At 54.0% G+C, this 25461-nt stretch overlaps 1 protein-coding gene across 1 annotated transcript in view; it reads left to right on the top strand.

The window, feature by feature from the left end:
* RAB11FIP4 (RAB11 family interacting protein 4) overlaps window positions 1–25461 on the top strand; it is a 103391-nt gene that overhangs the window by 4537 nt on the left and 73393 nt on the right. Inside the window, exon 2 of the mRNA XM_037069807.1 lies at window positions 24965–25052. Within this exon, the coding sequence (XP_036925702.1) occupies window positions 24965–25052 (88 nt within the window). The remainder of the gene's footprint in view (window positions 1–24964; window positions 25053–25461) is intronic.

The raw sequence follows: 25461 nt of genomic DNA, 5'->3' as shown, positions 1-25461 counted from the left end.
CCATCACTTCTGACACTTACGGGTGGGAAACTGGGCGGGGGTGGGGGAGGGGGGCTTAGGCTCCACCTCCACCATAAGGAAGCATCTACATAAGTTTTTTAAATTTCTTCTGAAACAGCAGAGTTTCCCAGCATTTATGCACTCAATGAATCATTTATTTACATCAGTATGGCCTCATGAATATTTATTTTATACATTGAAACTTAGTCTACTCCGATTTTTGCAAAGCATTTGATTTTAGCATCCCTGGTTGTGGGGGACAGTTGGTTAAAGTGGATAATTAGCTTCCCTGAACCCTGTGTCTAACAGACAGTAGTCATCTACCCTGGACCACTAACTCATGAGCTGGGAAACCGCGGGCTCCACCTGGTTTTTAAACGAAACAGAAACTGCCCAGGACATAGCATTTTGGCGATCCTGGTCTGTGATGCATGACGTGTGAATTCTGTGTGAGGTGAGCAGGGATGCAAACTGTCCTGCCTGTCTCAGTCAACAGTACAGGGTGAGTGGGCCCGCCCCTCCGAGGCCCTGTCCGTGGTCCTGCCCGCCGTGGTGGTAACCGGCCTCTCGAATTCGGGCAGAAAGCACTAGCAGCTGCCACGGGAAGGCAGTGCAGTGAGCGGGAGGGACAGCAGCAGGACTTGACACGGGCTCCCGAGTCCGTTACAGTGGAGTGAAGTCAACAAGAGGAAGTTCAGTAGAAATAGGGCCAAGGATCACGTTTTGATTCAAGAAATTATTGACAGAGACCACAGGCCTGATCTCTCCAAAGGCCAGGGTTATTCAAAAAAGAAAAAAGGGCCTGGCTGGTGTAGCTCAGTGGATTGAGCACGGGACTGCGAACAACATGATTGCGGTTCGATTCCCAGTCAGGCCACATGCCTGGGTTGCAGGCCAGTTCCCAGCAGGGGATTCACAAGAAGCAACCATACATTGATATTTCTCTCCTTCTCTCCTTTCCTTCCTCTCTAAAGACAAATAAATAAAATCTTTAAAGAAAAAAAAAGAACTGTGTTTGGGTAAGAGAGACCTAGGGGTCGCCCTGTGACCCTGAGGTTGGAGGTCACTCTGAAGTGGGGACGGAGGCTTTGGTCCCTCAGGAGTAGGGAGCGAGCACGAGGCCCCAAGCTGTGGGCATGGGCAGGGCTGGGCAGGCCCCAGATGGGACGCCAGCACCCTCCAGCCTCTGGTTTGGCGGCACCGGGAGGAGGGGCGTGCATAGAAAGCCGGAAGAGTCTGTCTGTCCTGTCAGACACTCCTGGTGCAGCTGGAATCCACGTGACAAAATATGCCTGAGTTACAGCTTGGTTCCTGAGATCCTGGGTTCTAGAGAAGGAGCGAGCTCCTAGTGGGGGTGGGCTGGGTGGGAGTAGGTGTGGTCTGTAGGTGTGGTCTGCCTCAGGTGTCAAATAGCAAGACACCCTCGGGTGGGGTCCAGCAGGTGGAGAATCTCAGAGCTGCAGCTGAGCCCCTTTGGTGTGGGGTGCTCACCCTTTCCCAGGTGGATGCTAGAGGGTCAGGGTCACCAGGCTGGGTGGGCAGAGTGGCCTTCAGACCCGAGCCTGTCTCTGAGGCTCAGGAACCTTCCCCAGATCCAGGAAGAGAACCAGAGGAGCAAAGCAGGAGAAAGGAGATGGGTGGGGAGGGGAGTGGAAGCAGGGCGGGGGAGGAGTGCTTGCCCTGGGGCTGACGGCTGAGGCGGCAGAGCCGGGAGAGAGACAGGCGAAGGAATCAAAATTATACCAGATGATGTTAGGTCCTAGGAAGAAACATAAAGTACAAAATTTCAGGGCAGGTTTTTGACCTCAGAATGACCGTGGACGGCCTCTTCTGTCGTGGACGGATGTCTAGGCGGAGCCTGGAATGAGGTGAGGCTGCAGCTGGCAGGTCTGAGGGGGGTTGATCCAGGCAGAGGCAGGAGGGGCCTGGGAGTCTGAGGCGCAGCAAACCTTGAAGGTGGGGAGAGAGCGTGGGGTGGGGGGGACGGGCAGGGAGGCAGGGGAGCAGCAGCGAGGCTGTGGCTGTCACTTCACCTGGTGAGAGGTGCTGGGGGCAGGAGCAGGGGAGCAGCAGGGGGCGAGTGGCAGACTTGGCTAACACAGACCTTTGGAAGTGGGGTGTGAGAGGAGGGGGAATTTGGAGGCAGGAGGAGGTCTGCACGAGGAGCCGGGCGTTTCATGCGGCCTGTGACACCTGAGGTGCACCTGGCGTCCAGGGGGGATGTGGCGCCAACCGTGGACAGTTGTGTCCAAAGAACGCCCGCAGCCCTGCTCCTCCTGGCAGACCCTTGGCTCTTTCTCCACTTTCTTCTACCCCCGACCTTAGGTCTCGCCACCCACAACAGGGCGGTTTGCATGTGGGGAAAACGCAGAACCTAAAGTGTGATTCAGCCCACTTAAAAAAAAAACAGGCTTGGGTTTTTTAAGGGACTCATCTGGGCTGGCTTGGGACGTCTTGTCTCCCAGGGTGGATGTTGTCTCAAGATGCCTGCCTGCCTCTCCTCTGTCTGGGATGCTGACTGTCCATCTCCCCAGCCTCTCAGTCCGAGAGCCTGCATCCTTGCTGCACAGAGTAAGGACCGGCTAGAGCCATAATTAGTTGCTTGAACACGCCGCCAACATGCTGCTAGCCCGCTCCAGGGTGTGCCGGTCGGAGCCACCCCCCTATTGGAGTCAGACTCTTTGTGCCCTTCTGTCCTTCTGTCTTTCCCTCTCTGCCCCCCTCCCAGCATCTTTGAATCCTTGGAGGCCCCTCCCTCCTTGCAAACTGNGGGATGCTGACTGTCCATCTCCCCAGCCTCTCAGTCCGAGAGCCTGCATCCTTGCTGCACAGAGTAAGGACCGGCTAGAGCCATAATTAGTTGCTTGAACACGCCGCCAACATGCTGCTAGCCCGCTCCAGGGTGTGCCGGTCGGAGCCACCCCCCTATTGGAGTCAGACTCTTTGTGCCCTTCTGTCCTTCTGTCTTTCCCTCTCTGCCCCTCTCCCAGCATCTTCGAATCCTTGGAGGCCCCTCCCTCCTTGCAAACTGCCACCCTTGGGGTCACTGCCTGGGGATCTGTTGTCCATAGCTGCATGCTTTTGGGGACAAAGGGAGCAAAGCACCCCGTTGCAGGATCCAGAAACTGTATACCAGTGATCCAAGAGGGGAGTGGGCCTCCTGATAGCCGTAGCCCACACTGCAGGGCTTTAAGGGCTTGTAAGTTCCCTTTCAACCTAAGAGCTTTAGTCTGACTCACATCTCACGGGCCGTGGCACAAACCTCGGAGAAGATCGCCAACTTCCTCCCAAAGCATTTATGATTGTATGAGAGCTTATAGTGGGCACTGTTCCCAAGGAGACCCTAGTGGAAAGCCACTACCTGGACAGGTAGACAGGGGGCTGATTTACCCCAAAACAAAAACGAAAAGGGGATCAGAGGTCCATTCAGTGTGTGTGTTGCTCCAGAAGAGCCCTGCCAAGAGGTGGGACTCACTGCCAAAACAAGGCCGTTCCGTCTGGACAAGGCTCTGGCTGAATTCTCCTTCATACGGTGAGCTGAGGTCTCTCCCCTAGAACACTCATCTGCTGCTCACTCTTCCCTCTCCATCCAACCACCGACCTGCCCATTCAGCAATGCATCCACTTACGCATCCTCTTATCCGTCTAAGTATCCACTCATCACTCTCTCCACTCAAATACCTGCCTGTTCATCCATCCACCCAGCCATCTATCCACCGGCCTGTCCATCCACCAGTCAACCTGTTCACCAGCCCATCCCCTTATCCATCATTACCCACTCACTCATTTCTTCTCCGGTTCACTTACCCACCCTTTCATCAGCCTCTCCAGCTTACCCACCTGTCCACCCCCCACCCAGCATTCACTAACCATCTGCCACGTGCAAGGCCAAAGTGCAGATGCAGGGATGGGGACTGGCTCTATGTGGTGCAGGCAGGAAGGTGAGAGAGCTCAGGCCAGGGCTGGAGCCAGACAGTAACCGCATGGAGGACTTAGGAGCAGGAACAGTGTGGCTGGCTCCGGTGAGTTCTGCATGGGCAGCGGGGCCCAGCACATACCTGGCCTCACTGGAGTTTGCTGTGTTAGTGATCGCCACTTCCCACTTTGGTGTGGGGAGGGCTGAGGCCTTCCAGGAGGAAATGAGCCCAGGTGGTGTAAAAGGTGCTCATCGTGATGGATGGGGCTCAGTTTCCTTATCTGTAAAATGGGGGCCATCGCCCCACCTGGGGGACTGTGTGAGGATTGCGGAAATTTTGCAAAGACCGAGCATGGTGCCTGTTGGCATCCCGGCCCCCACCCACCTTCTCCATGACCGTGCAGGTGCCCTGCTGCTTTCCACCCTCCCCTGCACCCTGACCCCTTCTGCTCGACCGGGACGGGCCTCCTTGCTCGATGGCCTGTGTCTCCCTCAGCCACTCTCGACTTTCTGTGGACTGCGGGGAGCAGGGGATGATTTGTGCCGACCGCCTTCCTCTCATACTCCCTTTCATCCTCGCAGCTACCCTGAGAACCCAAGCAAGTGGCCAAGTGAGCCATCCAGGGTCCCCTGGTCAGTGGAGCAGCTTGGGCAGGAATCCAGGTCTGTCTGTCTCCTAAGCTGCCTCCTAAGCTGCCTCCTAAGCTGCCTGCAGTTGGGGGTCCCAGGTTGTTCAAGGGTCAGGAGAGTGGGAAATTGATCAGATCGGAGTTTCAGAAATATGACTCTTGGAGAAACCTCAGATCTGAGGCTTCCTCTGGTTTTCTCAATCTGGGGCTGCCTGGGTCCGAGGTGGGAGTGGTGCCTGGCAGGGTCCTTAATAGAAGTAGGTTGTAATGGATGGGGGGTGGGGGGTGAGTCGGGCACTGTGCCCCCCGGGAAGATGGAAGGCAGATGGGTGCTGTAGGAGCTGAGGTTTGAGAGCAGAGAGGCCGCCTACCACAGCCCCCTGAATTACGCATCACCATCGCTGCCTGTTCAAAGTGTGTTTAAAGAGCCCTGGGAGGCCTGCTCCCTGGCTGCGCCAGCTTCCTTCCCGAGACCCCGCAGTCCTGGAGGCTTGTAGGGCAGGGGCTGGGGCTGGACTCTCAGGCTGGACCCTCTGGCTGCACCCTGTATACTTTCTCCAGGCTTCTCCATCTTATTGGCTCAAGATGCAGGCTCCTCCCAGCCTCGGTGGCCCTGTGGCCCCCGCTGACCTTGACCCCTTCTCTCTCCCAGTCCCAGCATCTCCCTCCAGCATCTCAGGTCAGGCCAGGCTGGCTTTAATGTCCTGTCTGTGCCGAAGAGACATGGTGGGGAGCCCAGGCCCTGGCATCAGGTGCGCTGGTGTGAGACCTAGCTCTGCCGTCTCCAAGCTGTGTGACCCTGGGCCTCAGCCTCCTCGTCTGCCAAGTGAGGATAATATTAGCCATGTGTGCTAAGCCTGTAATGACCATTTAGCGCTAACCCCTGGTTTTCTGGGAGAGCCATCCATTTTCTGTCTTTTACGGATCCTTCTGAGCACCTGCTCTGTGTCAGTTCCGTGCGAGAGGACGCACGGCCGAGTGGGATCGGATCCCTCCCCTGAGGGAGCGTGTCACGGTGCAGAGGGGCTTCTAAGGTAGCCCCCGGGTTAACACCTGTGATCAGGGTAGAGCTGCAGGCCTGTCCAGGGGGCCGGAGTGTGAAGACAGCTCCCACTCTGCCCAGGATGTGGGAAGCTGACCACGAAGGGAAGGACAGCTGTGCCAGAGAGACCTGAGGAGGCAGGGCAGGGGGAGTGGGCAGGCTGCGCATCACCCGAAGGTTGAAGCAGAGGGGTGACATGGCTCTGTGGCATTTTAGACACACGCACCTGGAAGTACTTACAGGCTGAGGTGGGAGGCTGCTGCCCGAGTCCTTGGTCGAGGAGAGGGGAGGGTCCGAGATACGGGGATGAACAGGAGGGGCATGGTCTCGTGAACCTGCTGTGACCCCACGTAGGTGACTAGGCCCAGGTGCTGGCTCGCGGACTCCCACACACCCGCCCGGCGCCCAGGACTGTGCACAGACCTGCGCACATGCTCAGGAGTCCTGTCTTCCCTAGGGCAGCTGCTCAAACAGAGAGGTCCAGATGCTGTTGATTTATAAAGTCAAACAACTTTATAGGATAAGAGGTAACTAGTGCTAAACAGTAGTACTTGTACACTTTAAAACCCTGTCCTGCTCTTGGCGGTGACCAGCGTGCTTGTGACCAGTGCCTCAGAGCCGTTTTGGCCCCTTTCCTCCTCATGTTTCCTGTTTCTGGATCCCAGACAGAGCCTTGTCCCCTCCCTGCTGAAACCCCCTCCCAGCACTGACCCTCCCGCCAGCCACTCGTAGTGACTCCACAGTGTTCTGTCTGCCCAGCAGGGCCCCTGAGCCCGGCCCGCCTGTGGGCACCTGGCTGGTTGGTCAACCCCTGCCTCCCAGCAGCCTGAGCCGGTGCGGGCAGGGCAGGCCCAAAGGGAGAGTGGATGGGTGTGTGGGCATGAGCCCCAGACCCCCCACCCCCCACCTGCGCCAGCACTCCATGCTGGGCTGGACCGTCCCAGGCCCAGCCTGCCTGGGCTCTGTCCCTAGCCCGGCTGCCAGCGGGAGGACTGAGTGGCCTTTGGTGTGGACTTTTTAAAACTCCTGACCCAGGAGACACCTGCTCCTGCTTCCTGGACGTGAAGTGGTGGACTCGGGAGCCTGCCTGCCCACTTGCCTGGCCACCCCTCCCAGCCAGTGATTCCTTTGTTTCTCCCTCTGGCTCCTCCCCTCCCCCCACGGTCTCCAACCGCCTTGTCCTGCAGCAGACCCCACTAGGTTTGAGGGTGCCCGTTTCCTGGTGACTCCCTGCTTCCCTGTCAACACTGAGCATTATTTTAAATTTCAACTTGTTTACATTTTCATTTTCAATTGCTAATGGGACTTTGCTTTTTTTTACATTACATTGCTGTTTATTCTTGCTATCCTCTGCATTAACTGCTGCATCCGTCTCTTCTGAGCAATTACCAGCGGGGAATTTAGCTTCGATCTGTATATTTTTAAATCAGTTCTTTTTCTCTTTTTATTTATTTTGTCATTTTATCTTGCTCTGCTGCTTTTTAAAAATAGGTGATTATGGCCCTGGCTGGTGTAGCTCAGTGGATTGAGCGCGGGCCTGTGAACCAGAGGATCGCGGTTCGATTCCCAGTCCGGGCACATGCCTGGGTTGTAGTCCAGTTCCCTGCAGGCCAACTCCCAGCAGGGGACGCACGAAAGGCAACCATACATTGATGTTTCTCTCCCTCTCTCCTTCCCCTCTAAAGATAAGTAAATAAAAAATTAAAAAAAAATAAAAATAGGTGATTACATTTATTACTCAAAAGTTTTCCTACATCTAAGTACTGTGTTCACGTATACGATATGGGCCTTATTTCAAATATGGACCTTATTTCAAATATGGCCTTATATTTGCCATATTTCAGTGCTCAGGAACTTACCTCCCTATCTCTAACAAGAGTAAATCGGCTGTTTTGTTTATAACTCACTGTTGTAAAATATTTGTTTTACCCGTTCGGAGTTCATTATGAGGTTCATCCGACATTCAGTTCTACTAAGAATTCGAATTTGTTTCTGAACTAGAACTGAATTGCACCAGTTTTTTTCTCATACTCTTTATTTTGAAAACGTTCAAACAGAAACGTTAGAAGCAGAACAGGATGAACACCCAGATGCTCTCTGCCTGGACTGTCCGTTTTCCCTCGTCCGATTTTCTTTCCACTCGATCATCCACCATTGTCCATTTCCCGTTGTGTCGCTTTATTTCACTGGAGCATTTTAGGTCAGGTGAAGGCGTCTTGACGTTGCCCCTGTGAACCCTGCAGAGTGCAAGACCAAGGGCGGTCTCCGGCTTTAGTGAGGGCCACCGTCACACCTGGGATTTAATAGTAATTCGTGACACCCTCTCCGAGTCAGCCCACGGATTTCCCCAGCTGTCCTCAGAATGTCCGTCCTCTCTCCTTGTTTGGATCCAGAATCCAAATAGGGGTCGCCTATTGCGTCTGGTTGGTTATACACCAGTTTTGTCTTCCGGGGATTAAAATAATCTCTGATTTTTTTCACGCCCATAACATGGACACTTTCTTCCGAGTCTGGGCCAGTTGCCAGTAGGCAGTCCCACACCCTCCATGTCTGACTGTCCCCTCGAGGCTTTGGCGCTTCTCCGGGCGGCACCCACGGAGCCACATGACGTCACTTTTGTCTCTTCCTTGGTGATGCTGAGTTTGATTAGTTGGTTAAGGTTGTGTCTGCTTGAGTTCTTCAGTACGATGGTACTTTTCCTTCTTTATACGCTTTACAATGAGTAAGTCCCGTGCGAGGTGGTACCCGAGACAGTGCAAACACCTGTATCTCCAGCGGCATCTCGAGCAGGGGTTTCAGTGCCTGCGATGCCCCTGGCTGCAGCAGGCGCTGCACATCTTACACGGGCGGCTGCAAGATGGTAATTTTTCTGTCGTTTTTTTCTAGAGCTAGATTGTTGCTCTTTGAGGGGCTTTCCTTCACCCCTTTTCTGAGCATCACGATGGACCCATAGATTATTTTCAGTGTGTTATAATCCATTTCCACCACTATTTCTTTTGATGCGCAAGGATTTTTTTGTTTTGTTTTTAAGGCAACATTATACAATTTTAATCATTGTTACTTGGAGTAATGTATTTTAAAATTAAGACAAACTAACCACAATTACCTTTTTAAAAAACTTTCTGATGTTCTTCACCATTTATGGATTTTTGAGTATGTAACACATTTTCACGGTCTTTAATTATATTGCATTAAGCTTATTAAATTAGGGAGTATTGCTTTTTATTATATACTTAGTTCTATTAGAAGCAAAATATTAACATTAACAATAAATGTCTTACAAGTAGGCTACATTAATGTTTAATATTTAATGTGTTTTCTTACCACCAAGGATGAAGTACTTTCTTCCATTGGTTTTTTTCTTTCAGCTGCATGTCAATGGCTTACAGAGATGCAGCTGATTTCTGTAAATTTATCTTGTGTCTCACCACCGGTGTGAGCTCATTTATTACATGTAGCAATTTCTGGGTGGTGTCTTTGGATTTTCTTTTTTTTTTTAATTTTATTTATTTATTTTTAGAGGGGAAGGGAAGGAGGGAGAGAAATATCAGTGTATGGTTGCCTCTGCCGGAAACACACAATGTACCGTGTGTCCCCTGCCAGGAACTGGCCTGCAACCCAGGCATGTGCCCTGACTGGGAATCGAATGTCTTTGGATTTTCAAAGTGAGCAGTCATGTCTTCTTCAAAAAGTATCATTTTATTTGTCTTCCTTTCCTGTATTTATGAGTCTAATTACTTTTCCTTCTGAGATGAGACTCACCAGCATCTGCAGAATTAGTTGGCACAGCGGTGGCGGGGGGTGGCAGCGGAAACATCGCTGTAACTTAGCAGGGCCTGGGAGTGAGGCTGGGACACTGGTGACGTGGCCCAGGCGCAAGGTGAGGGAAACAGGCTGGGGTAGGTGCCTGGGGGCAGTTGCCCTGGGTGATCTCTCAGACAGTGGCGAGTCCTGGAGAGGCTGAGGCTGGTGGCACTACAGGACATGGTCTCATGGAGAGAGAATGGCCTGGCTGGAGGCAGTCCGGTGTCTCAGCTGTGGATGGGGGGTGGGGAGGGGAGAGGCTCCAGTCTCCAGAGGCAGGAGCTGTGCCGCCGGGGGATGGACAGGCTGAACCTCTCTGAGTGCTGACGACCACAGATACGGTCTCCAGCAGCCGGAGCCACTGGTGGGCTGAGGTTGTTCCCGGCCCTTGGCTCTGATCTTGAGCTAGTTGATCGAACCAGTAGGCGTAGGGCTGGGTGGGGCTGGCAGACAAGGGCCCTGTCATTTTTTTCTTATTATTTTCTAGATGGAGTGACTTGCCTACTACCATTAGTGTAATGTTGGTACCAAACTTGGGTTTAGAATTATAATCTTTAGCATGTTAGTAAAACTATCCCCTCCCTGTTCCATTCTTCTTTAGTTCAAGTTTTATTCAAGACCCGGTGGTGAATTGTACCAAATATCTCCCCAACATTTGTTCAATACTTTATTTTATTTTATTTTTTTAAAGATTTTATTTATTTATCTTTAGAGGGAAAGGGAAGGAGAGAGGGAGAGAAACATCAATGTATGGTTGCCTCTCATGTGTCCCCTGCTGGGAACTGGCCTGCAACCCAGGCATGTGCCCTGACTGGGAATCGAACTGTGGTTGTTTGGTTCACAGGTCCACGCTCAATCCACTGAGCTACACCACCCAGGGCTGTTCGATATTTTAATGGTGTTCACTGTCTTCCCAGTTGATACAAGAAATTATGCTGGGAGGGGCACGATCCTATTGGCCAGGCCTGCTCAGGTGCTGTCCCCAGAGGCTGGGCACCCCCACTACCTGGAGTGGGGAGGTCAGTCCCCAAAGGAAAGTCAGGGTGACTTTACCAAAGGAGGGGCCACCTGGTGTTGGGCAGAGAGGACCGAGGTGGGACAATTGGTCTCTTAGCCCCAGGAGGACCCCCGCATGCCCCTGAGGTGCTGGGAGGGGTGTTGGTTTCTCTGGCTGTCCCAGCAAACAGGCGGTGAGGACAGGGGCTGGCTTCACGCACTGCTGTGCCCCCCGCACGGGGCCCAGGGTGTGGTGCACACAGAGGCACAGTGAATGTCACCTGAATGCCTGAGTGAATAAATGAGGTGCAAGGGGATCGTCCCAGACCCCCAGAGCCCCCATTCCTCCAGAGCTCTGCCCTGAAATCGTGGTTTGTAAGCCAGTTCCTCCCTGCCTCTCCAGGCCACTCAGATGAAGGTTTGGGGGGCACCGGGGCTTTGTGGTCAAGGACTCAGGTTCTAGGGCTGCATAGGTCATAGGTCCACTCCCAGCTTTCCAACTTGCCAATTGGCCTGGGATCAGCCTCTTTATGTCTTTGAGCCTCATTTGGGAAACGGGAATGTGACATTGCTGTCCTCACAGGGGTATGGTGAGTGTGGGATGAAGGAACGGGGCCACCACCTGCATGGCGCCTGGTGTGTCCTAAGTCCTTTACACCGGGGAGTTATTTTTCTGCACTCTCGGTAGCTCCAGAAACACCTCCAAGGCGAAGCATGGCACTGGTTATAGACTGCGCTCACGTCCCTGCCACACCTGTGGCCCCGGGTTGCTGATGATGGCGACAGAGGAGTGCATGAGCACCTGCTCTGTGACAGGCACTGTGTCTGCCACTTGCAGATGCAGGAGTGAATAGGAAAGGGGGTGTTGCATGGTAGAAAAGAGGCCTTGAAGTTTCTGTTCTGGCCCCATCGCTTCCTACCGGGTCCTTAATTTCTCTGGGCCTCAGCTTCCTCGTCTGTAAAGCAGAGGGAGTAATAGACACTATATACTTCATAGGCTTGTGAAGCACAGGTGGGTTAATGCAGATAAAGCTCTGAGGCGATGCCTGGCTCAGAGGACTGCTCATCATGTACTGGGTACTGTTCTGTGGGCATCATCATCGTCGTCACCGCGGTTACTCCAAGGAGCTCTCAGCCCAGCGAGGGGGCTGACGGGACCCATCACACCCCCAGAGTGGTGACTCCTGTAGGCTGAGTCAGCCTGGAGGGGGCGATGGCCAAGCCCTCTGTTTTCAGTGCAGCTGCTGCTGGAATATTTCTCTGCCACCCCCGCAGCCTCCTAACCACCCTCTTGCCAGCCTCAGAGGGTGTGTGCCAGGCTCAAAGCCCAGAGCAGGACCAGCCCACTGTCCCTGCCCGTTTGAGGCCACCCGCAACTCAACTGGGATTCCCGTCCCAGGTCTCATCACCAGTTCTCTGGGGGCAGGCCTTCGGAACTGCAGGTTCCAGGGTCCACGCTGGCTGCCAGGCTCTGCAGACCGGACGGGCTGGAATCTCCCTGCCCCTCTGCCTGGAAGCCACAAAGGCTCACACCTCTCTGGCTGCCCTCCTGGGGGTGCGGCAGGGAGTCCCCCTCCAAGTCCCAGACTCGCCAGGGCCCTGGTGTCCTGGCTGAGAGAACGGAGCCAGGAACCCTCCCTGCAGGGGCTGGCACGAGGGTGAGTGAGGTGCCACGGCCTTCGCTCCTCTGGTGCCAGGGACCCTCTTACACGGGTCCTCCTCCTCCTCCCACCCGTGGCCCCTCATCCACTTTCTGCAGGGGGAGGTGTGACTTGTAAATGGGGGTGTAAATCATGTGGGCGGGCTCTTGCCTCTGCGTTTCCGCGGCTGTGCTGGCTGGAGAAGGAATTTGCCTGTGTAAAGAGCTCCCCGAAAAGAACGACAGGACCCTCTTCCCACCTACCATGGGCCCCGAGGAATTTTCTCCCGGGGTGCTGTGCCTGTGGCCGGCACTGGGCGTGGAGGGCTTCTTTCCAAGGAGAGGAAGCAGGCACAAGAAAGCCTCTCGCCGTCATCATTCCCCACCGCTCAGTCCAGGCTCAGGGAGGGCTGGCCGGCTTCCCCTCCACTCCCTACGCTGCCTGGCTCCGGAGGACCAGGGAGACCCCCCCCCCCCCGCGAGATATGTCCCCTGCCCAGGTGGGTGCAGGCGGTACTGGGAGCTGCACCCCAGGAGCTAGCTGCCTGGCATGGGGGATGGGCGAGTGGGCCGCCTGCACTTTATTTTTTGCAGAGAGCTCTCAGATCCACAGTCTCCTCTGGTCGGTCCCCTGGGAATAGCGGGAAGGGACTGTATTGCCAGCTCCATTTCACAGGCCAGAAGGCTGAGGCTCAGCCAGGGTGGGCTTTGTCTCATGGCCAGAGTGGTGAGGCTGCTTTTCCCTTCTCCCCAGCTCAGGAATGCCTTAGCGGGGTTCCCAGAACTCGGAGTGTTTTCCATTCGCCACCTTCCACCCTGTCGATGGCAGCAATGTTGAATGAAATGCTGGCTGGAGCCACCGTCGTTTGCCTTGTTTCAAGCAGCTAAATTCAATTCACTGGAAGCCTGAGATGCTCTGGTGACGTCCATTTTGGGGTAACGGGGCTGGCGGGAAGGCATTTTTGTTTGAGTTTAGCTGGGGTGTCAGTGTGTGGGGGAGGGAGGCCGGGCGCTGAGTCCTGGGGGTTAGGGGGGTGATTAGGCCCAGAGCTGGGCCAGTTTGGAGGATGGGAGGGCGGGACGGATGAGAGAGGCTGGGAGAGGCAGGGCCCAGGGGCCGCTGCTGGGAAGGAGCACTGGCGGGGTAGGGGAGAGCTGTGCTCGCAGCTCCCACAGACCGGCACCGCCCTTGGACACACACACAGTCCCACTGGGCATCAGTGATGGGCCCCAGGCCCACTGAAGCCCCCAGTGACTGGCACCCTGCAGACCACTCTGAAAGTCACAGACTCCAACTGAGGGCCAGAGCCAGTGGTGGAGGCACAGTGTGGAAGCTTCCTCCCACGGTGCTTTGCACACCGTGCCTGCCCCAAAAGCAATGTCCCAGGACAGGTGCCTCTCCCCTTGCAAGGTGAGCTTCCTGCCCCCACGGCCAGGAAACCTCCCCAGGGGCAGGACAGCTTTGGCTTCAGCACCCACCTGAGAAAGGGCCAGCCCACCTGTCCTGGGGCCCACCCCCACCCTTCCTTCTGGCGAGGGCACCCCAGAGTCCCAAGAGCATGTACAGATTAGCTGAACTCCCTCTTGGACCCCTGCTTCCAAATCCAGGCAGGGTCCTCTCTTTCTCCTTCCCTTCCCCTCTTTCTGAAAATAAGTGAATACAATCTTTTAAAAAATAAAAACATAAAAATGACCCAATACTTGTTTGAAACCCAACCAGTTAACCAATGTAGGAAGAGGTAAAAAGGACTGGCCACCCCAGCACACAGAGAGCCTGTGTTGTCAACAGCTCCATCGCTAGCTTCCCAGTGTGCGCGGCCTATTTGAAAAAGAGAGAGAGAGAAAGTACTCATTAATCCAGAATTTGCTCTGTGCTGGGTGCCAGGCTGCCCTAAAATCTTTCTCTTTATATCCTAACGTTCCGTGAGGTAGACATTGATCAGAGAGGGTGAGTCAGTCACTCTTGGTCACACAGCTGGTAAATGGAGGAGGTGGGATTCAATCCCAGCTCTGTCTACTTCCAGAGCCTGGGAGGGACAGGATGCTGCCTCTGGGCATGTGGCACTATTAACAGTCACATACACGCATTTACGCTGCTCTCTAAGCTATTTTTACTTTACTCAAAAATAGGGCAGGACATCTGTCCCTTCCCTGGGAGCTTCGCTGGAACTGGCTCCCTACAGGGCAGAGTCTGGCTGAGGGGCTGAGGAAACAGTTCCTGAAGGCATGGGCAGATGGACAGACAGACGCCCAGGCCAGTCCACCTCAGACCACCCAGGCGTCTGTCCCCTTCATTCCTGTTCAGACTCCACACAGAGCCCTCGTGGGTAGCGCAGGGGTTCTGGTCAGCAGCAGCGCAGGCCGTGAATGCGGGGCCGCTTGGTGACACTGGGACACAAAGGACCCAGCTGCGTGTCTTCTCCCCACTGTGCACCGAGCGAGTGTGCTCAGGAAGCCACCCTCCCTGCAATCCCGGCACGCCCCTGCCCTCCCTGAGGAGGGGTCCTCCACGAGGCAGTGGCCCCCTGGCCTGAGAACCAGGACACAGTGCAAAATGACTCAAATGCCAAGGGAAACATCTTACAACCCGCAGGCTCAAGGGAGGGTGGCTCCAGGGCTGGTTCCTTCGGGGGCTCACAGACCTCATCCCGCCCCCGCCCTCCACGTCCTCATGTGGGCCTAGGGTGGTGTCCACTTTCCAGGAGGGCAAGAAAGGCGGGAACACTTCCTGCGGACGGCCTCCCCCCGCCCACCCCCATTACCAAAGAGAAACTCTTCTAGAGGCCTCTTGTAGGTGTTTCCTCATGTCTCATTGGTCAGAAATGGATAATGTGCTTTTGCCTAAACCAGTCACTGGCAAGTGGTATGAACCCACCTGACTGGCTTGGTCCAATCAGGACTCGTGCCCAAAGGCACCTGGTCAAACCGGAGGTGGGCATCTCAGCCCCATCGCTGCTGCCCAAAGGAGGGAAGAGGGGCAGGGGCAGCTTTGCCTTGACCAGCCGGATGTGTGTGTGCCACCTGGAGCTTCAGGCTTTGTCATTACTTCTTGACTTTAAAGAAGAGGGGACCTAAAAGGGTCAGAGAGGTTGAGTGACGCCCCAGGATCATCCTTCAGGGTCCCCAAGCCGAACTGGATGGAGACCTTTGACCCCAGCCCTGCACCTCCATCTATTTCTCTGCTCTGGTTTTCTTCTCTTCCTCCCCTGACCCCATGCCCACCTTCAACATTAATGTCACCCAACACCCTCATTTTCCAGTTGGGAAACTGAGGCCCTAAGACCACTCAGTAAGGTCATTGGTGGCCTGGGACTAGACCAAGGACACAGAAGCCCAGCATCCCTGAGATCGCAAAGGGGCTTGGTGCCCACAAGTCAGGACAGCCCTGCAGCCTCCCCGCTGACCCACCGCCCGCTGCCGCTCCTGCCCAGGTGGAGGCTCACCCTCGCGTCCCTCTTTATGTGCCATTGCACGAGACACTTCCATGGCACTCTGCATTCTGTGACATCCCTGACTCAGCCACAGTCTCACTGCCCTCACAGTCCTTTTGTGAGCTGGCCAGGATGTGTCACGGACATGCAAGCTGGGGCCCAGATGGGCCACGTGACTCGCTTGAGGTGGCCTGAGAGTAATAAGTACTGTGGCCCAGGTGGAGCCACTTTTGTTGGCCTGTGACCTGTGCAGTCACACGGGGTCGATGCTCTGGTCCCCCTCTTGAAATTCTGAGTTACTTTGGAACAAGGGCCCGGCGTTTCCATTTTGCACCAGGCCCCGTAAATTGTGAGGCTGACTCTGAGCCCCATGGCTTTGTGACTCCTCGGGGTGCTTTCTACTCACCGCTCGGGGAGAATCTGATTCCCGAGGACAGCCCTCTGCAGGGTGGGGGGTGGGCCTGGGCCCAGGGTACAGGGTCCGGCAGGACCCACCCTGGAGCCCTTGTCTCCAGCTGGGCTTGCTGAAGCTCTAGCCTCACTCCCCTCCTCTGTTCTTTCTTCCCCTCCCACAACCCCTGGGGAGGCCACTGGCTGCCTCCCCCTGTCCCTCTGTGCCCTTTGTGCCTGGACTGGGGGCTCCAGACCAGGGGCCTCATTGTGTGTCAGGCAGCCAGCTGCCTGGGAAGGAGGGTGGAGAAGCAGATTGGAGGCTCCTGGGGTGGGAGCAGGAGCCCCCTGGGGTGGTAGGAGAGGGGCCCACAGAGCTGGGAGCCTGTGGGGCTGTTTGAACACCAGCCTTACCTGCTAAGGTGAGGCCCTGGCCTCTGGGTGACCAGCCATGACTGGCTCTGTCCCAGGCCCACTGGGAGGACGGGGAGGAGGGACCTGTGAAGTACGTGCTCACCAGGATCCTGGCTCCTAGGAACTGCTCCCTTTGTGAGCTACAGCCGGCGACTGTTATGTTCTGTTACTAAGTTCTGCCACCCAGGCCTTGAGGAAAGAGTGTGGCCATCTCAGCACAGCTACCCACCCTTCTTCAGACCCTGTTCACCACCCCTCACAGCTCGATGACACTGCCCTTTTCTATGGGCCCTCCTGGCCCTGCCTCCAGCCACCTCAGACCACCACTCCCCTCAGCAGGGACACCTCCCCCCTCCCCGCGCGCGTGCTCTCTCCTGCTGCCTGCTGAGCTCTTCCTCACCATCCCCTTCAGTAGAAGCCTGTCAGCTAGTCCTTGACCCACGATGCCTTGCTCCATGTCCATGCCCCAGTGTCCCCGCTGATGTCCCTCAGACTGGTGCCCTGAGCAGAACTCTCAGCTCCGGCAGCCGCCCCACTCCTTTAGGGGCTCCCCCCCAGGAGCACTTGGAGGGTCTGTGCACGTGGGGCACGACTTTGATGGTCTGGGGCAGGGACAGCATGGGGCTGAGCAGCTCCCCCAGAACTACAGTGGGGGGGGGTCCTGAAAACACTTCCTGGCCTGCCTCAGGGCGTCTCAGGGAACCTTGACCCCATCCCTCCAGAGATCCTGGCTCCAAGTCCAGTCTCCTTCCATCACCATTTATGGCCCCTCTACCCTCTTCTACCTCCCTCACCCCCCTTTCCCTCTGGTAATCACCACGCCGTTGTCCATGTCTATGGGTTGGGGCTTTTGGGGTTTTTTTTGCTTAATCCCTTAATTTTTTTCGACCAGCTCCCACCACCACCTTCCCTCTGACAGCTGTCAGTCTGTTCTCTCTCTAGGAATCTGTTTCTATCTGGTTTGCTAGTTTATTTTGTTCGTTAGAATCCACGTATAAGGAAAATCCATTTTAAAATTTCTGCTCTTTGTTATTTCTTCCCTTCTTTCTTTGGGTTTGAAGTTTATGCTGTATTGTTATTGTCATTTAATTTCAAATATTTCTAATTTCCTTCGAGATGTCTTTGACCTATGGATGACTTCAGACATGTGATATGTCCTTTCCAAGTATTTGGGAATTTTTCAGATATCTTTTTGTTACTGGTTTTAGTTTCATCGCCTTATGGTCAGAGCACATAGTTTGTATCATCTCAGCTTCTTCTGAGTTGCGCAGCTTTGCTTACTGGCCCCAGGATTCAGTACGACCTATCTTGGTGAATGCCTCCTGTGCGCCTGAAACAGAGTGTTTGCCCCACTACTACAGGGTGCGTCTGTGGCAATCAGGCGGAATGGTGAATGGTAGCATTCCGACTTTTCATGTCCTCGACGGTTTTCCATCTGACGAGTTCTGCTGATTGCTGGAAGGCAGTGTCGGCGTCTCCAGCTGTAACAGTCGGTTTGTCTGTTTCTCCTTCCAGTTCTGTTAGTTTTTGCTTCGCATGTTGAGGTTCTGCTGTTTGGGGCATGTGCAGATTTACCACGGGTGTGTCTCCTTAGTGTGCTGACCCTTTTATGTAATGTTCCTCTTAGGCCTTGGTGCATTTCCTTGTGCAGATTAGATCATGTCTATTTTTCTATTGTTCTGTCTTCAAGTTTACGGCTGTTGGTTTTTTGTTTGTTTGTTTTGTTTTTTTGTCATCTCCATTCTGTTAGAGAGTCTATCCAGTGAATTTTTATTTCAGTTCTTTTGTATGCTTTTCCTTCCTAAAATTTCCAATCAGTTCTCTTTTTTTTTGTAGCTTCCCTCCCCACCCCCCAAGAATTTCTATATGTCCATTTGTGTCAAGAGTGTTCAGCCTTACTTCACGGGCGTGGGCGTGATAACCGCCTCAGAGTCTTGGTCCACAGCTGGCTCCTCTCCGGCTTGAGGTTTATCAGTTGCCTTTCCCCTAGTGCATCGCTGAGCTTTTCCTGTTTCTTTGTATGTCAGGTAACTTTGGATCACGCCCTGGACATTTTGAATATTACATTCGGAGACTCTGGGTCCTGTTAAAATCCTCTGAAGAATATCAATGTTTCGTTCCTTGTGTGTTTGTTTAACCGTTAAATCAACCCGGCCAGGTTGACGCCTCTGACCCCAGCCTGCCCTCTGAGTTCCAGTGCCGGTCAGTTTTCACAGCCCTTGAAGTGCTCTGGGGTCCGTCCACTCGAGGGTGCACTCTCCAGGGGCCGGTCTGCTCGCTGTCCGCGCTGTAGTTCAGTTCCGGAAGCCTTCGGTGTGCTGTTGGGGCTGCTCCCGTGTATGTGCAGCTTAGCAGGGAGCCCAGGGCTTCACACACAACTGTATGGGACCCTGCTCCTGAACTCACCCTTCTCTGGGACCCCCCTGTGCCGCCCCCTCCAACTCCCAGGGGCGCTGTTCCTGGTCCTGTGGTTAGAAACCTGAGGCCGGGCTTTTCTATCCTGTTTCACATGCCCCACGACTGGCTTACCTGCAGGATGGAGCAGTAAGAGGAAAGAGAGCGAAATGAGTGGTGCAGTTCAGGAATTTTTCCACACGCTTTGTCCTCAGGGACCGTTTTTCCTAGTTTCTCTTTCCACAGAGAGTTTCCTCTCGCAGAGTTTCAGGTGCCCACCTGGCTGCCCGGCTGCTGCAGCCACCCAGCTTCAGGAGGGTGGGGGAAGGGGCGGGGCTTTGCCTTGGGGCAGGGCGGGGAGACCATGAAAGCAAAAGGAAACCTGCATTTCTTCCGGTCTCTCTGTCCCAAAAGGGCCCCCTCCCCCTGGCTTCATATCAAAAACAGTTACTTTGGGAGCTTTTTCTGCTTACTCCTGCCGCATGGTTGTGGGATTTGGGCGACCTGAGCCTAGGGTGGGAAATGTGCAAGGACAAAACAAATCGGAATGCTTACTGCCACTATATTCCTCTTACTTCAAGATTTTTTTTGCTTGGTTTTTCATGTTTATTTACTTTAAGTTTTCATTTCCTCCCAATTTTTCCGCTCCTATTTACTTTTCATGGTCCTATAAAGTTGCTCTACGCATTCTGTCCACACTTTCTACTTGTAGTTAGTGGAAGGGGCGTGTGTGGGATACTGACCTCACCTCACCCTAAACCGGAAGCCTTCCTTGGTTTTTGATTTTGGCATCTGATTTTAAAAGCTCAGCTGTCTACAAGCTGCGTTTGGGATGCTAATGGGAGACCCCTACTTGAACAGTACCTTTGAAATTATACTTTCTCCTTCCAATGTAGCAGATCCTTGCACGGAAAATGTAGTTTCATTCAATGTCATTTCGTTACAACGGTGAGATGCCATACGAACTTAACCCTTGTTTGTATCAGTCAGCCTGCGGGTTCGTTGCCATCATTTCACTCAAAATTGCAGAACCTATTGATGACGTTAAGTGAGGATGCTCTGTATTGAAGTGATTAAGCAAAGGTTCTCTGTAGAAAACCATGCTAGGTTTTCTAGGTGAAAAGAGAGCAGGATACAAATGAATTTGTTTTCTGGTCAGAGCAAGCCCAGACTTGTGACTATAATGATATCAGTAGAAGTAATAATACTTCTTGGTGAAGAGCATAAATTCTGGAGCCAGGCTGCCTGAGTTCAGATCCCGACTTGCCCCTTACTGGCTGTGAGACTTCAATCCTGAAGAACTTAGCTTTTCTGAGCCTCAATTTCTTCGCCTATACAATGGGCATAAAAATAGTACCTATTCTGAGGTGCTGGGGAGGATTCAATGAATTCATAAGCACAGAGTGCTTAGAACAGACCTGGCACACAGGAAGAGGTGCAAAGTACTTGCTTAATTAATAATATCTTAAGGGCTACCATTTATTAAGCACTTCACCTATAGACGGAGCCAGCTTATGGCCCTTGCTCAGATGAGGCAGCTGAGACCTCAGGGAGGCAAATGGCTTGTCTGAGTCCATCTGGCTTGGAGATCTCAAAATTAGGGAGGCGTGGGTGGCTGGATCTCTGGCGGGTGATCAAGAGAGAGCAGCAGCAACGGAGCGAGGAACATCGTCTGGCCAAGCTGAAAGAGATGTGACCCCGGGGGAATGAGGGAGGGAAGAATCTGCCTGAAGAGAAAGGCAACAGAAATAGAAGGGGAAGCCTGGTAATTAGGTGGCCCCAAAAAGGAAAGATCAATATTTTACTGCCAGGGAAACAACCGGTTTGTCTGGCAGCCTGCCCCACGGCCCAGCTGTGTGTGCCTCTCGACAGCAGCTGCTCCCGTCCCCACCAGGCCCCGTGTGCGTGTGGTTCCCGGCGTGGGAGCAAAGTGTGGCCCGGGCGGGGCGGGGGTGGGGAGGACAGAGTGGCGGGGGCGCGTGCGCCCCCAGGTGGTCTTCCAGCACCTGGGGCCCCTGTTCACCCGAAGACCGCATGCCGGTGGTCATTTGAGCTTGCCTGCGACCTTGAGCTCGCCCTCCCCTCCTGGGATTCAGACTCCCTGTTTGTAAAATGAGGGTCTGGGTGCCCTGGCAAAAGGTTATTTCGCGTCCAAGAAGGTCGAGGCTCTTGAAGATTAGGGTGAGGGGTTCCGGCCACAGAGGTGAAGCTCCTTCCATACCCAGGGGACAGGACTTGAAACGACGCCGGTCTGTGCGCTTAGGTGAGAGCCTGCCCCTGCCGGAGGGCTGGAGTTCGGCCCGGGGGCGGAGTTACCGTAGCGGCAACTCTCCGAATGTCTATCCTCCCGAGCCTCAGTCTCCTCACATGTAAAACGGGGACTCCCATAGTAGCTGCTACTTTTAAGGTTGCTGGGAGGCTTCGGGGAGACCAACTACCGCCAGAGTTCAGCGCCGCGCTGTGGCCGGTGGCAAGCCCTCTGAAACCCCAGCAAGGAGTATTAGTGCTTCCCTGGATAAACCCGCTACTGTGTATTTAAACAATCATCGCGATTACAGTTATGGTATTTATTGATATTATTGGCGTTTATTGTTATAATTTCACAGCGATGTCGCCTGTCTTCTAAAGGGCTGTACAGCCGTTGACTCGGGTGCCCCTACCGCCCTGTGGAGCCCCCTGTGGGAGTCGCTTGGGCCACGGCTCAGGCTGTGCTGGGACTGGCAGGGGCCCTCAGGACCCCTGTATCTGCCATCACCAAACACCCCGCACCTCAGGCTGGCTCATGGGGACAAACAGCCTGGCCTTACCAGTGTCTCCAGCCCCAGTGAGTAACGGACTCCATGGGTTTCAGACCCTAATCCTCAGCCTGCTGCCTCCCAGGAAGATGTGAGGTCGGGGCTCCCCATCAGCTATTCAGCACTTGACTTGCATCAGAGATTGTTAATGCGTAGCCTTCGACTTCGGGGAGGAGTGTAGGGATGAGTGCCAGGTGGCTTGGGGGTCCTGGGTGCCCAGCTCATCCCCGAATTCATACACTTTCTTCAATGCTGGTGCTGGGAAGACAGGAGGAGAGGAGGCAGGACAGAGCTGGGGTGGGGAGTGGGCCCTCCCGGCCCTGGGGTGGGGAGGAGCCTGGCCATGGATGTTCTCAGGAGCCATGCCGTTGCCTGGCAGAGTCAGGGGCTGCCTTGGCTGGGGGGCAGGGGCAGCTGCCATGCTAGGGAGGCTCAGTGGGGCGGGGCGGGGGCTGGGAGAAGCCACCTTCTCCTTCACCGGAGTTCCTCTGGCCTTCCCTGAGGGCCCTGGTTCAGGGGGTCACGACTCCCCCCACACTCACACTCAATTGCACAAGCAGGATCAGCGGGCACAGAGGTACAAGCGTTGAGCCATCAAACTCAGGGAGGGAGGAAAGATGTGTGTGTAAGGTTTCTCTTTGTTCCCTGACCATCTTCTCACCCGCACTGGGCACATCCCCATGGTGCCAGGCCGCCAGCAGTGCCCTGGGCTTCAGCCCCCTGCTGCGGCTGTTCGGCTGACCGTATCCTGTGCGCATGCAGGAAGCACCATCCTTCCGAGTGGGTGGATGTCCACAGAGCATGTGGTGGGGTGCAGACCGGAGGGTGTCTGCCACAGCGATGCTAACGAGAACAGCAGTGACAGGAGTCCCTCTCCCACGTGCCGTGTACGGCCATTCCCCAAGTGCTGTTATGTCCATCACCTGCTACCCGGCCCGAGGAGAGCCCCGGAGAGAGCACCTCCTGCCTGGCTGGGCTCTAGGTACTGGTGGCAGCTATGGTGGGGGCAGGGGGCAGTCAGTGCCTGACAACAAGTGTGTGTGTGTGTTTGTGTAAACAGGACTGTTTGTGTCCCTGTGGCCAGGCATGTGGTTAGCCCGCAGCCCCTGCATAGTGCCCAGCAGGTAGGAGGTACCCAGTCGTTGCTCACTGAATGACTGAGTGAATGAATGCAGGAATGAATGAATGCTTTTGTGTGTGCTGTGGAGGGGCTGCCACTAAGGCACATGTTGATTTAGAAGTAGGCTTCTGGCTCTGGCTAGTGCAGCTCAGTGGACTGAGCGCCAGCCTTTGAACAACCAAAGGGTCGCGGGTTGAATTCCCAGTCAGGGCACACGCCTGGGTTGTGGGCCAGGTTCCCAGTGGGGGGAATGTGAGAGGAAACCACACATTGATGTTTCTCTCCCTCCCTCCCCCTTTTTCTAAAAATGAATAATTAAAATCTTAAAAAATAAAATAAAACACATGTGATCCTTGCCTTCAAGGAACTTATTTTCTAGAGAGAAATAAATAAACAAACCATCATGTAAACATATAATTATACATTGCAACATGTAACTTGAAAGGAAAGGATAGGGTACTATTGGGTTGGCCAAAAAGTTCATTTAGTTTTTCCTGTATGATCGCTCAGTAGTGTTTAGTTGGTGTTAACTTCACTCAGAACAACTTTGTTAGATTGTATTGTGACAGTGGTCCTATCAGTGTGCATTTAAAAAGAACTATCAAAATTGGTGAATTTTTGTGCAGTCATTTTAACATTGAAGATGGAAGACGATACGCAACGTTTTTGGTGTATTATTTCAAGAAAGGTAAAAACACAACTGAAACACAAAAAAAGATTTGTGCAGTGTATGGAGAAGGCACTGTGACTGATTGAATGTGTCAGAAGTGGTTTGCTAAATTTCTTTGAACTGTTGACATTTTGGCCAAATAATTCTTTGCTGCAGGGCCTGTTTTATGCACTGGAAGATGTTTAGCATCACCCCTGGCCTCTACCCACTAGAATCCAATAACAGGAGATAGCCAACATACTCAAAATATCCAAATCAATAAAGTTATTGGTGAAAATTAAAAATGTTTTGTTTTATTTTATGGAAAAAACCATAGGAACTTTTTGGATATCCAAACCCAGTACATGTTTGGATAATAGCAGGATAGGGCTAATTAGGTGAAAGTGGTCAGGAAGGATTGTTTGGGGGAAAAACATTTATTTTTTTAAAGATTTTATTTATTTTTAAGACAGAAGGGAAGGGAAGGAGAAAGAAAGAAAGAGAAACATCAATGTGTGGTTGCTTCTCTCACACACCCCCAACTGAGAACCTGGCCCACAATCCAGACATGCGCCCTGACTGGGAATCAAACCAGCGACCCTTTGGTTCTCGGCCAGCACTCAGTCCACTGAGCCACATCAGCCAGGACTGATGCACATTTAATAAAGGTACAAATGGAGACTGAAGGGTGAATAGATGTTGTCAGGTGATCAGTGGGGAGGACAAGCATTTGAAATTCACAGAACAGCATGTGCAAAGGTCTTGAGGCAGAAAAGACTTTGGTTTGCTTGTGGAGGCCAGTTTGGCGGGGATGCAGGCAGGGAGTGACAGAAAGAGTGGGAGGAGGTAAGGCTGGAGGGGCCAGACTCGATTGGACCTTGTAGGCCGTGTGACAGAGTTGGCTTGTATCCTACATGGAGTGGACAGTCACTAGAAGACTCTCAGTAGAGGACAGAGTCCAGCTAGAGTGGTGAATGAACTGCAGGGACTGACTGTGGAAGGGGGTAGGTGGATTAGGGATCTGCTTAGTCAGGGAGGGAGAAGGAGATGGGGCCAGGTGGGGTTCCTGGGCTAATGTGGGAAGGGAGGCAGCGTTGGGACACCGTCTCTGGGTGGGGACTGGGTGTGGGTGCGAGGGAGCAGGCCCAGTGATGCTGACGTGATTACTTCTAGCTTGTAGACAAAGGGGAATTTGACCAAGGGTTTCTTGGGGCTACAAAATAAAATGTTTAAGTGGTTAAAACTGTGTGTGGAACAGATAAATGGGAAATGGCAGGGTTTTTGATTTATTCTCTTTTCTAGAGCTTCTGCAGTGCATTTACGTGATTTCTGCACGAAAGAAACCATGAGGTTGAAAAGTCAGAGTGATTGCTTTCTGTGCGCCAGTGTCTGTGGGAGAGACTTGGAGACAAGCCGCCCCCCCCTTCCCCAACAACCCAACAACCCAACAACCCAACAAACCACAGGCCGAGCACCGCTGCCTGCCTGTGCTGCTTTTCCTCCCTCATGCTCTCTGTCACTCCAGGAGACTGAGCAGGGGCCCCGGCGCTCTCTGGGGCTGGCGCCGACCCCAGGTTGCGGTGGGGAGAGGGCTGGTAGGGGACCCCTGGCAGTCCCTTGGCCCACTCCTATGCTCTCCCTTCATCTTGGGCTCCTGGCCAGCCCGCCAGCCTCACCCCTGTTCCACGACCCCTCTGGGGACTCTTTGGGGGTGGCTCACACCTGTCATTTCTTCCTTCCCACAGGTGGAAAAACTTGTGAAATATTTGGATCCCAACGACCTGGGCAGAATCAACTTCAAGGACTTTTGCCGGGGAGTGTTCGCCATGAAAGGTGACATGTCCTGGGAGAGAGGGTGCGGGGGCTCTCAGGACCCTGTCCAGCTGACTTCAACGCAGACTCCTCCCAAGGAGGGTCCGAGGAGCCCACGGTGGTTTTAGAAATGGGTTCTTCCCCTGGCTCTCCATGAGGGCCGAGGGGAGGGGTCTTGGGGCCCTAACCATGGAGGGGCTGTGGGTGTCTGTGAACCTGTCCCATGGAGGCCGGCACCCGGAGCCGGGCATGCCTGGACTGGCCGACCAGTCATTTCGGCCCCTCGCATTGTCTGCCTGCTCAAGGGAGGGACCCCCTGTTTTTCCTCTTCTCTCCTGGGTGACCGAACTCCTGAGGAATTCCCCAGCACATGGGGTTTCTGGGCAAAGCCGGACAGAGCTGGTCACCCCATCTCCCTCCGTCCCTCCTA

Source organism: Sturnira hondurensis, unplaced genomic scaffold (genome assembly GCF_014824575.4).
Source record: "Sturnira hondurensis isolate 20B ecotype Veracruz unplaced genomic scaffold, ASM1482457v3 Scaffold0018728, whole genome shotgun sequence".
Lineage (NCBI taxonomy): Eukaryota > Metazoa > Chordata > Mammalia > Chiroptera > Phyllostomidae > Sturnira > Sturnira hondurensis.
Note: the sequence above shows the minus strand (reverse complement) of the source record. Positions and strands in the feature narration are given on the sequence as shown.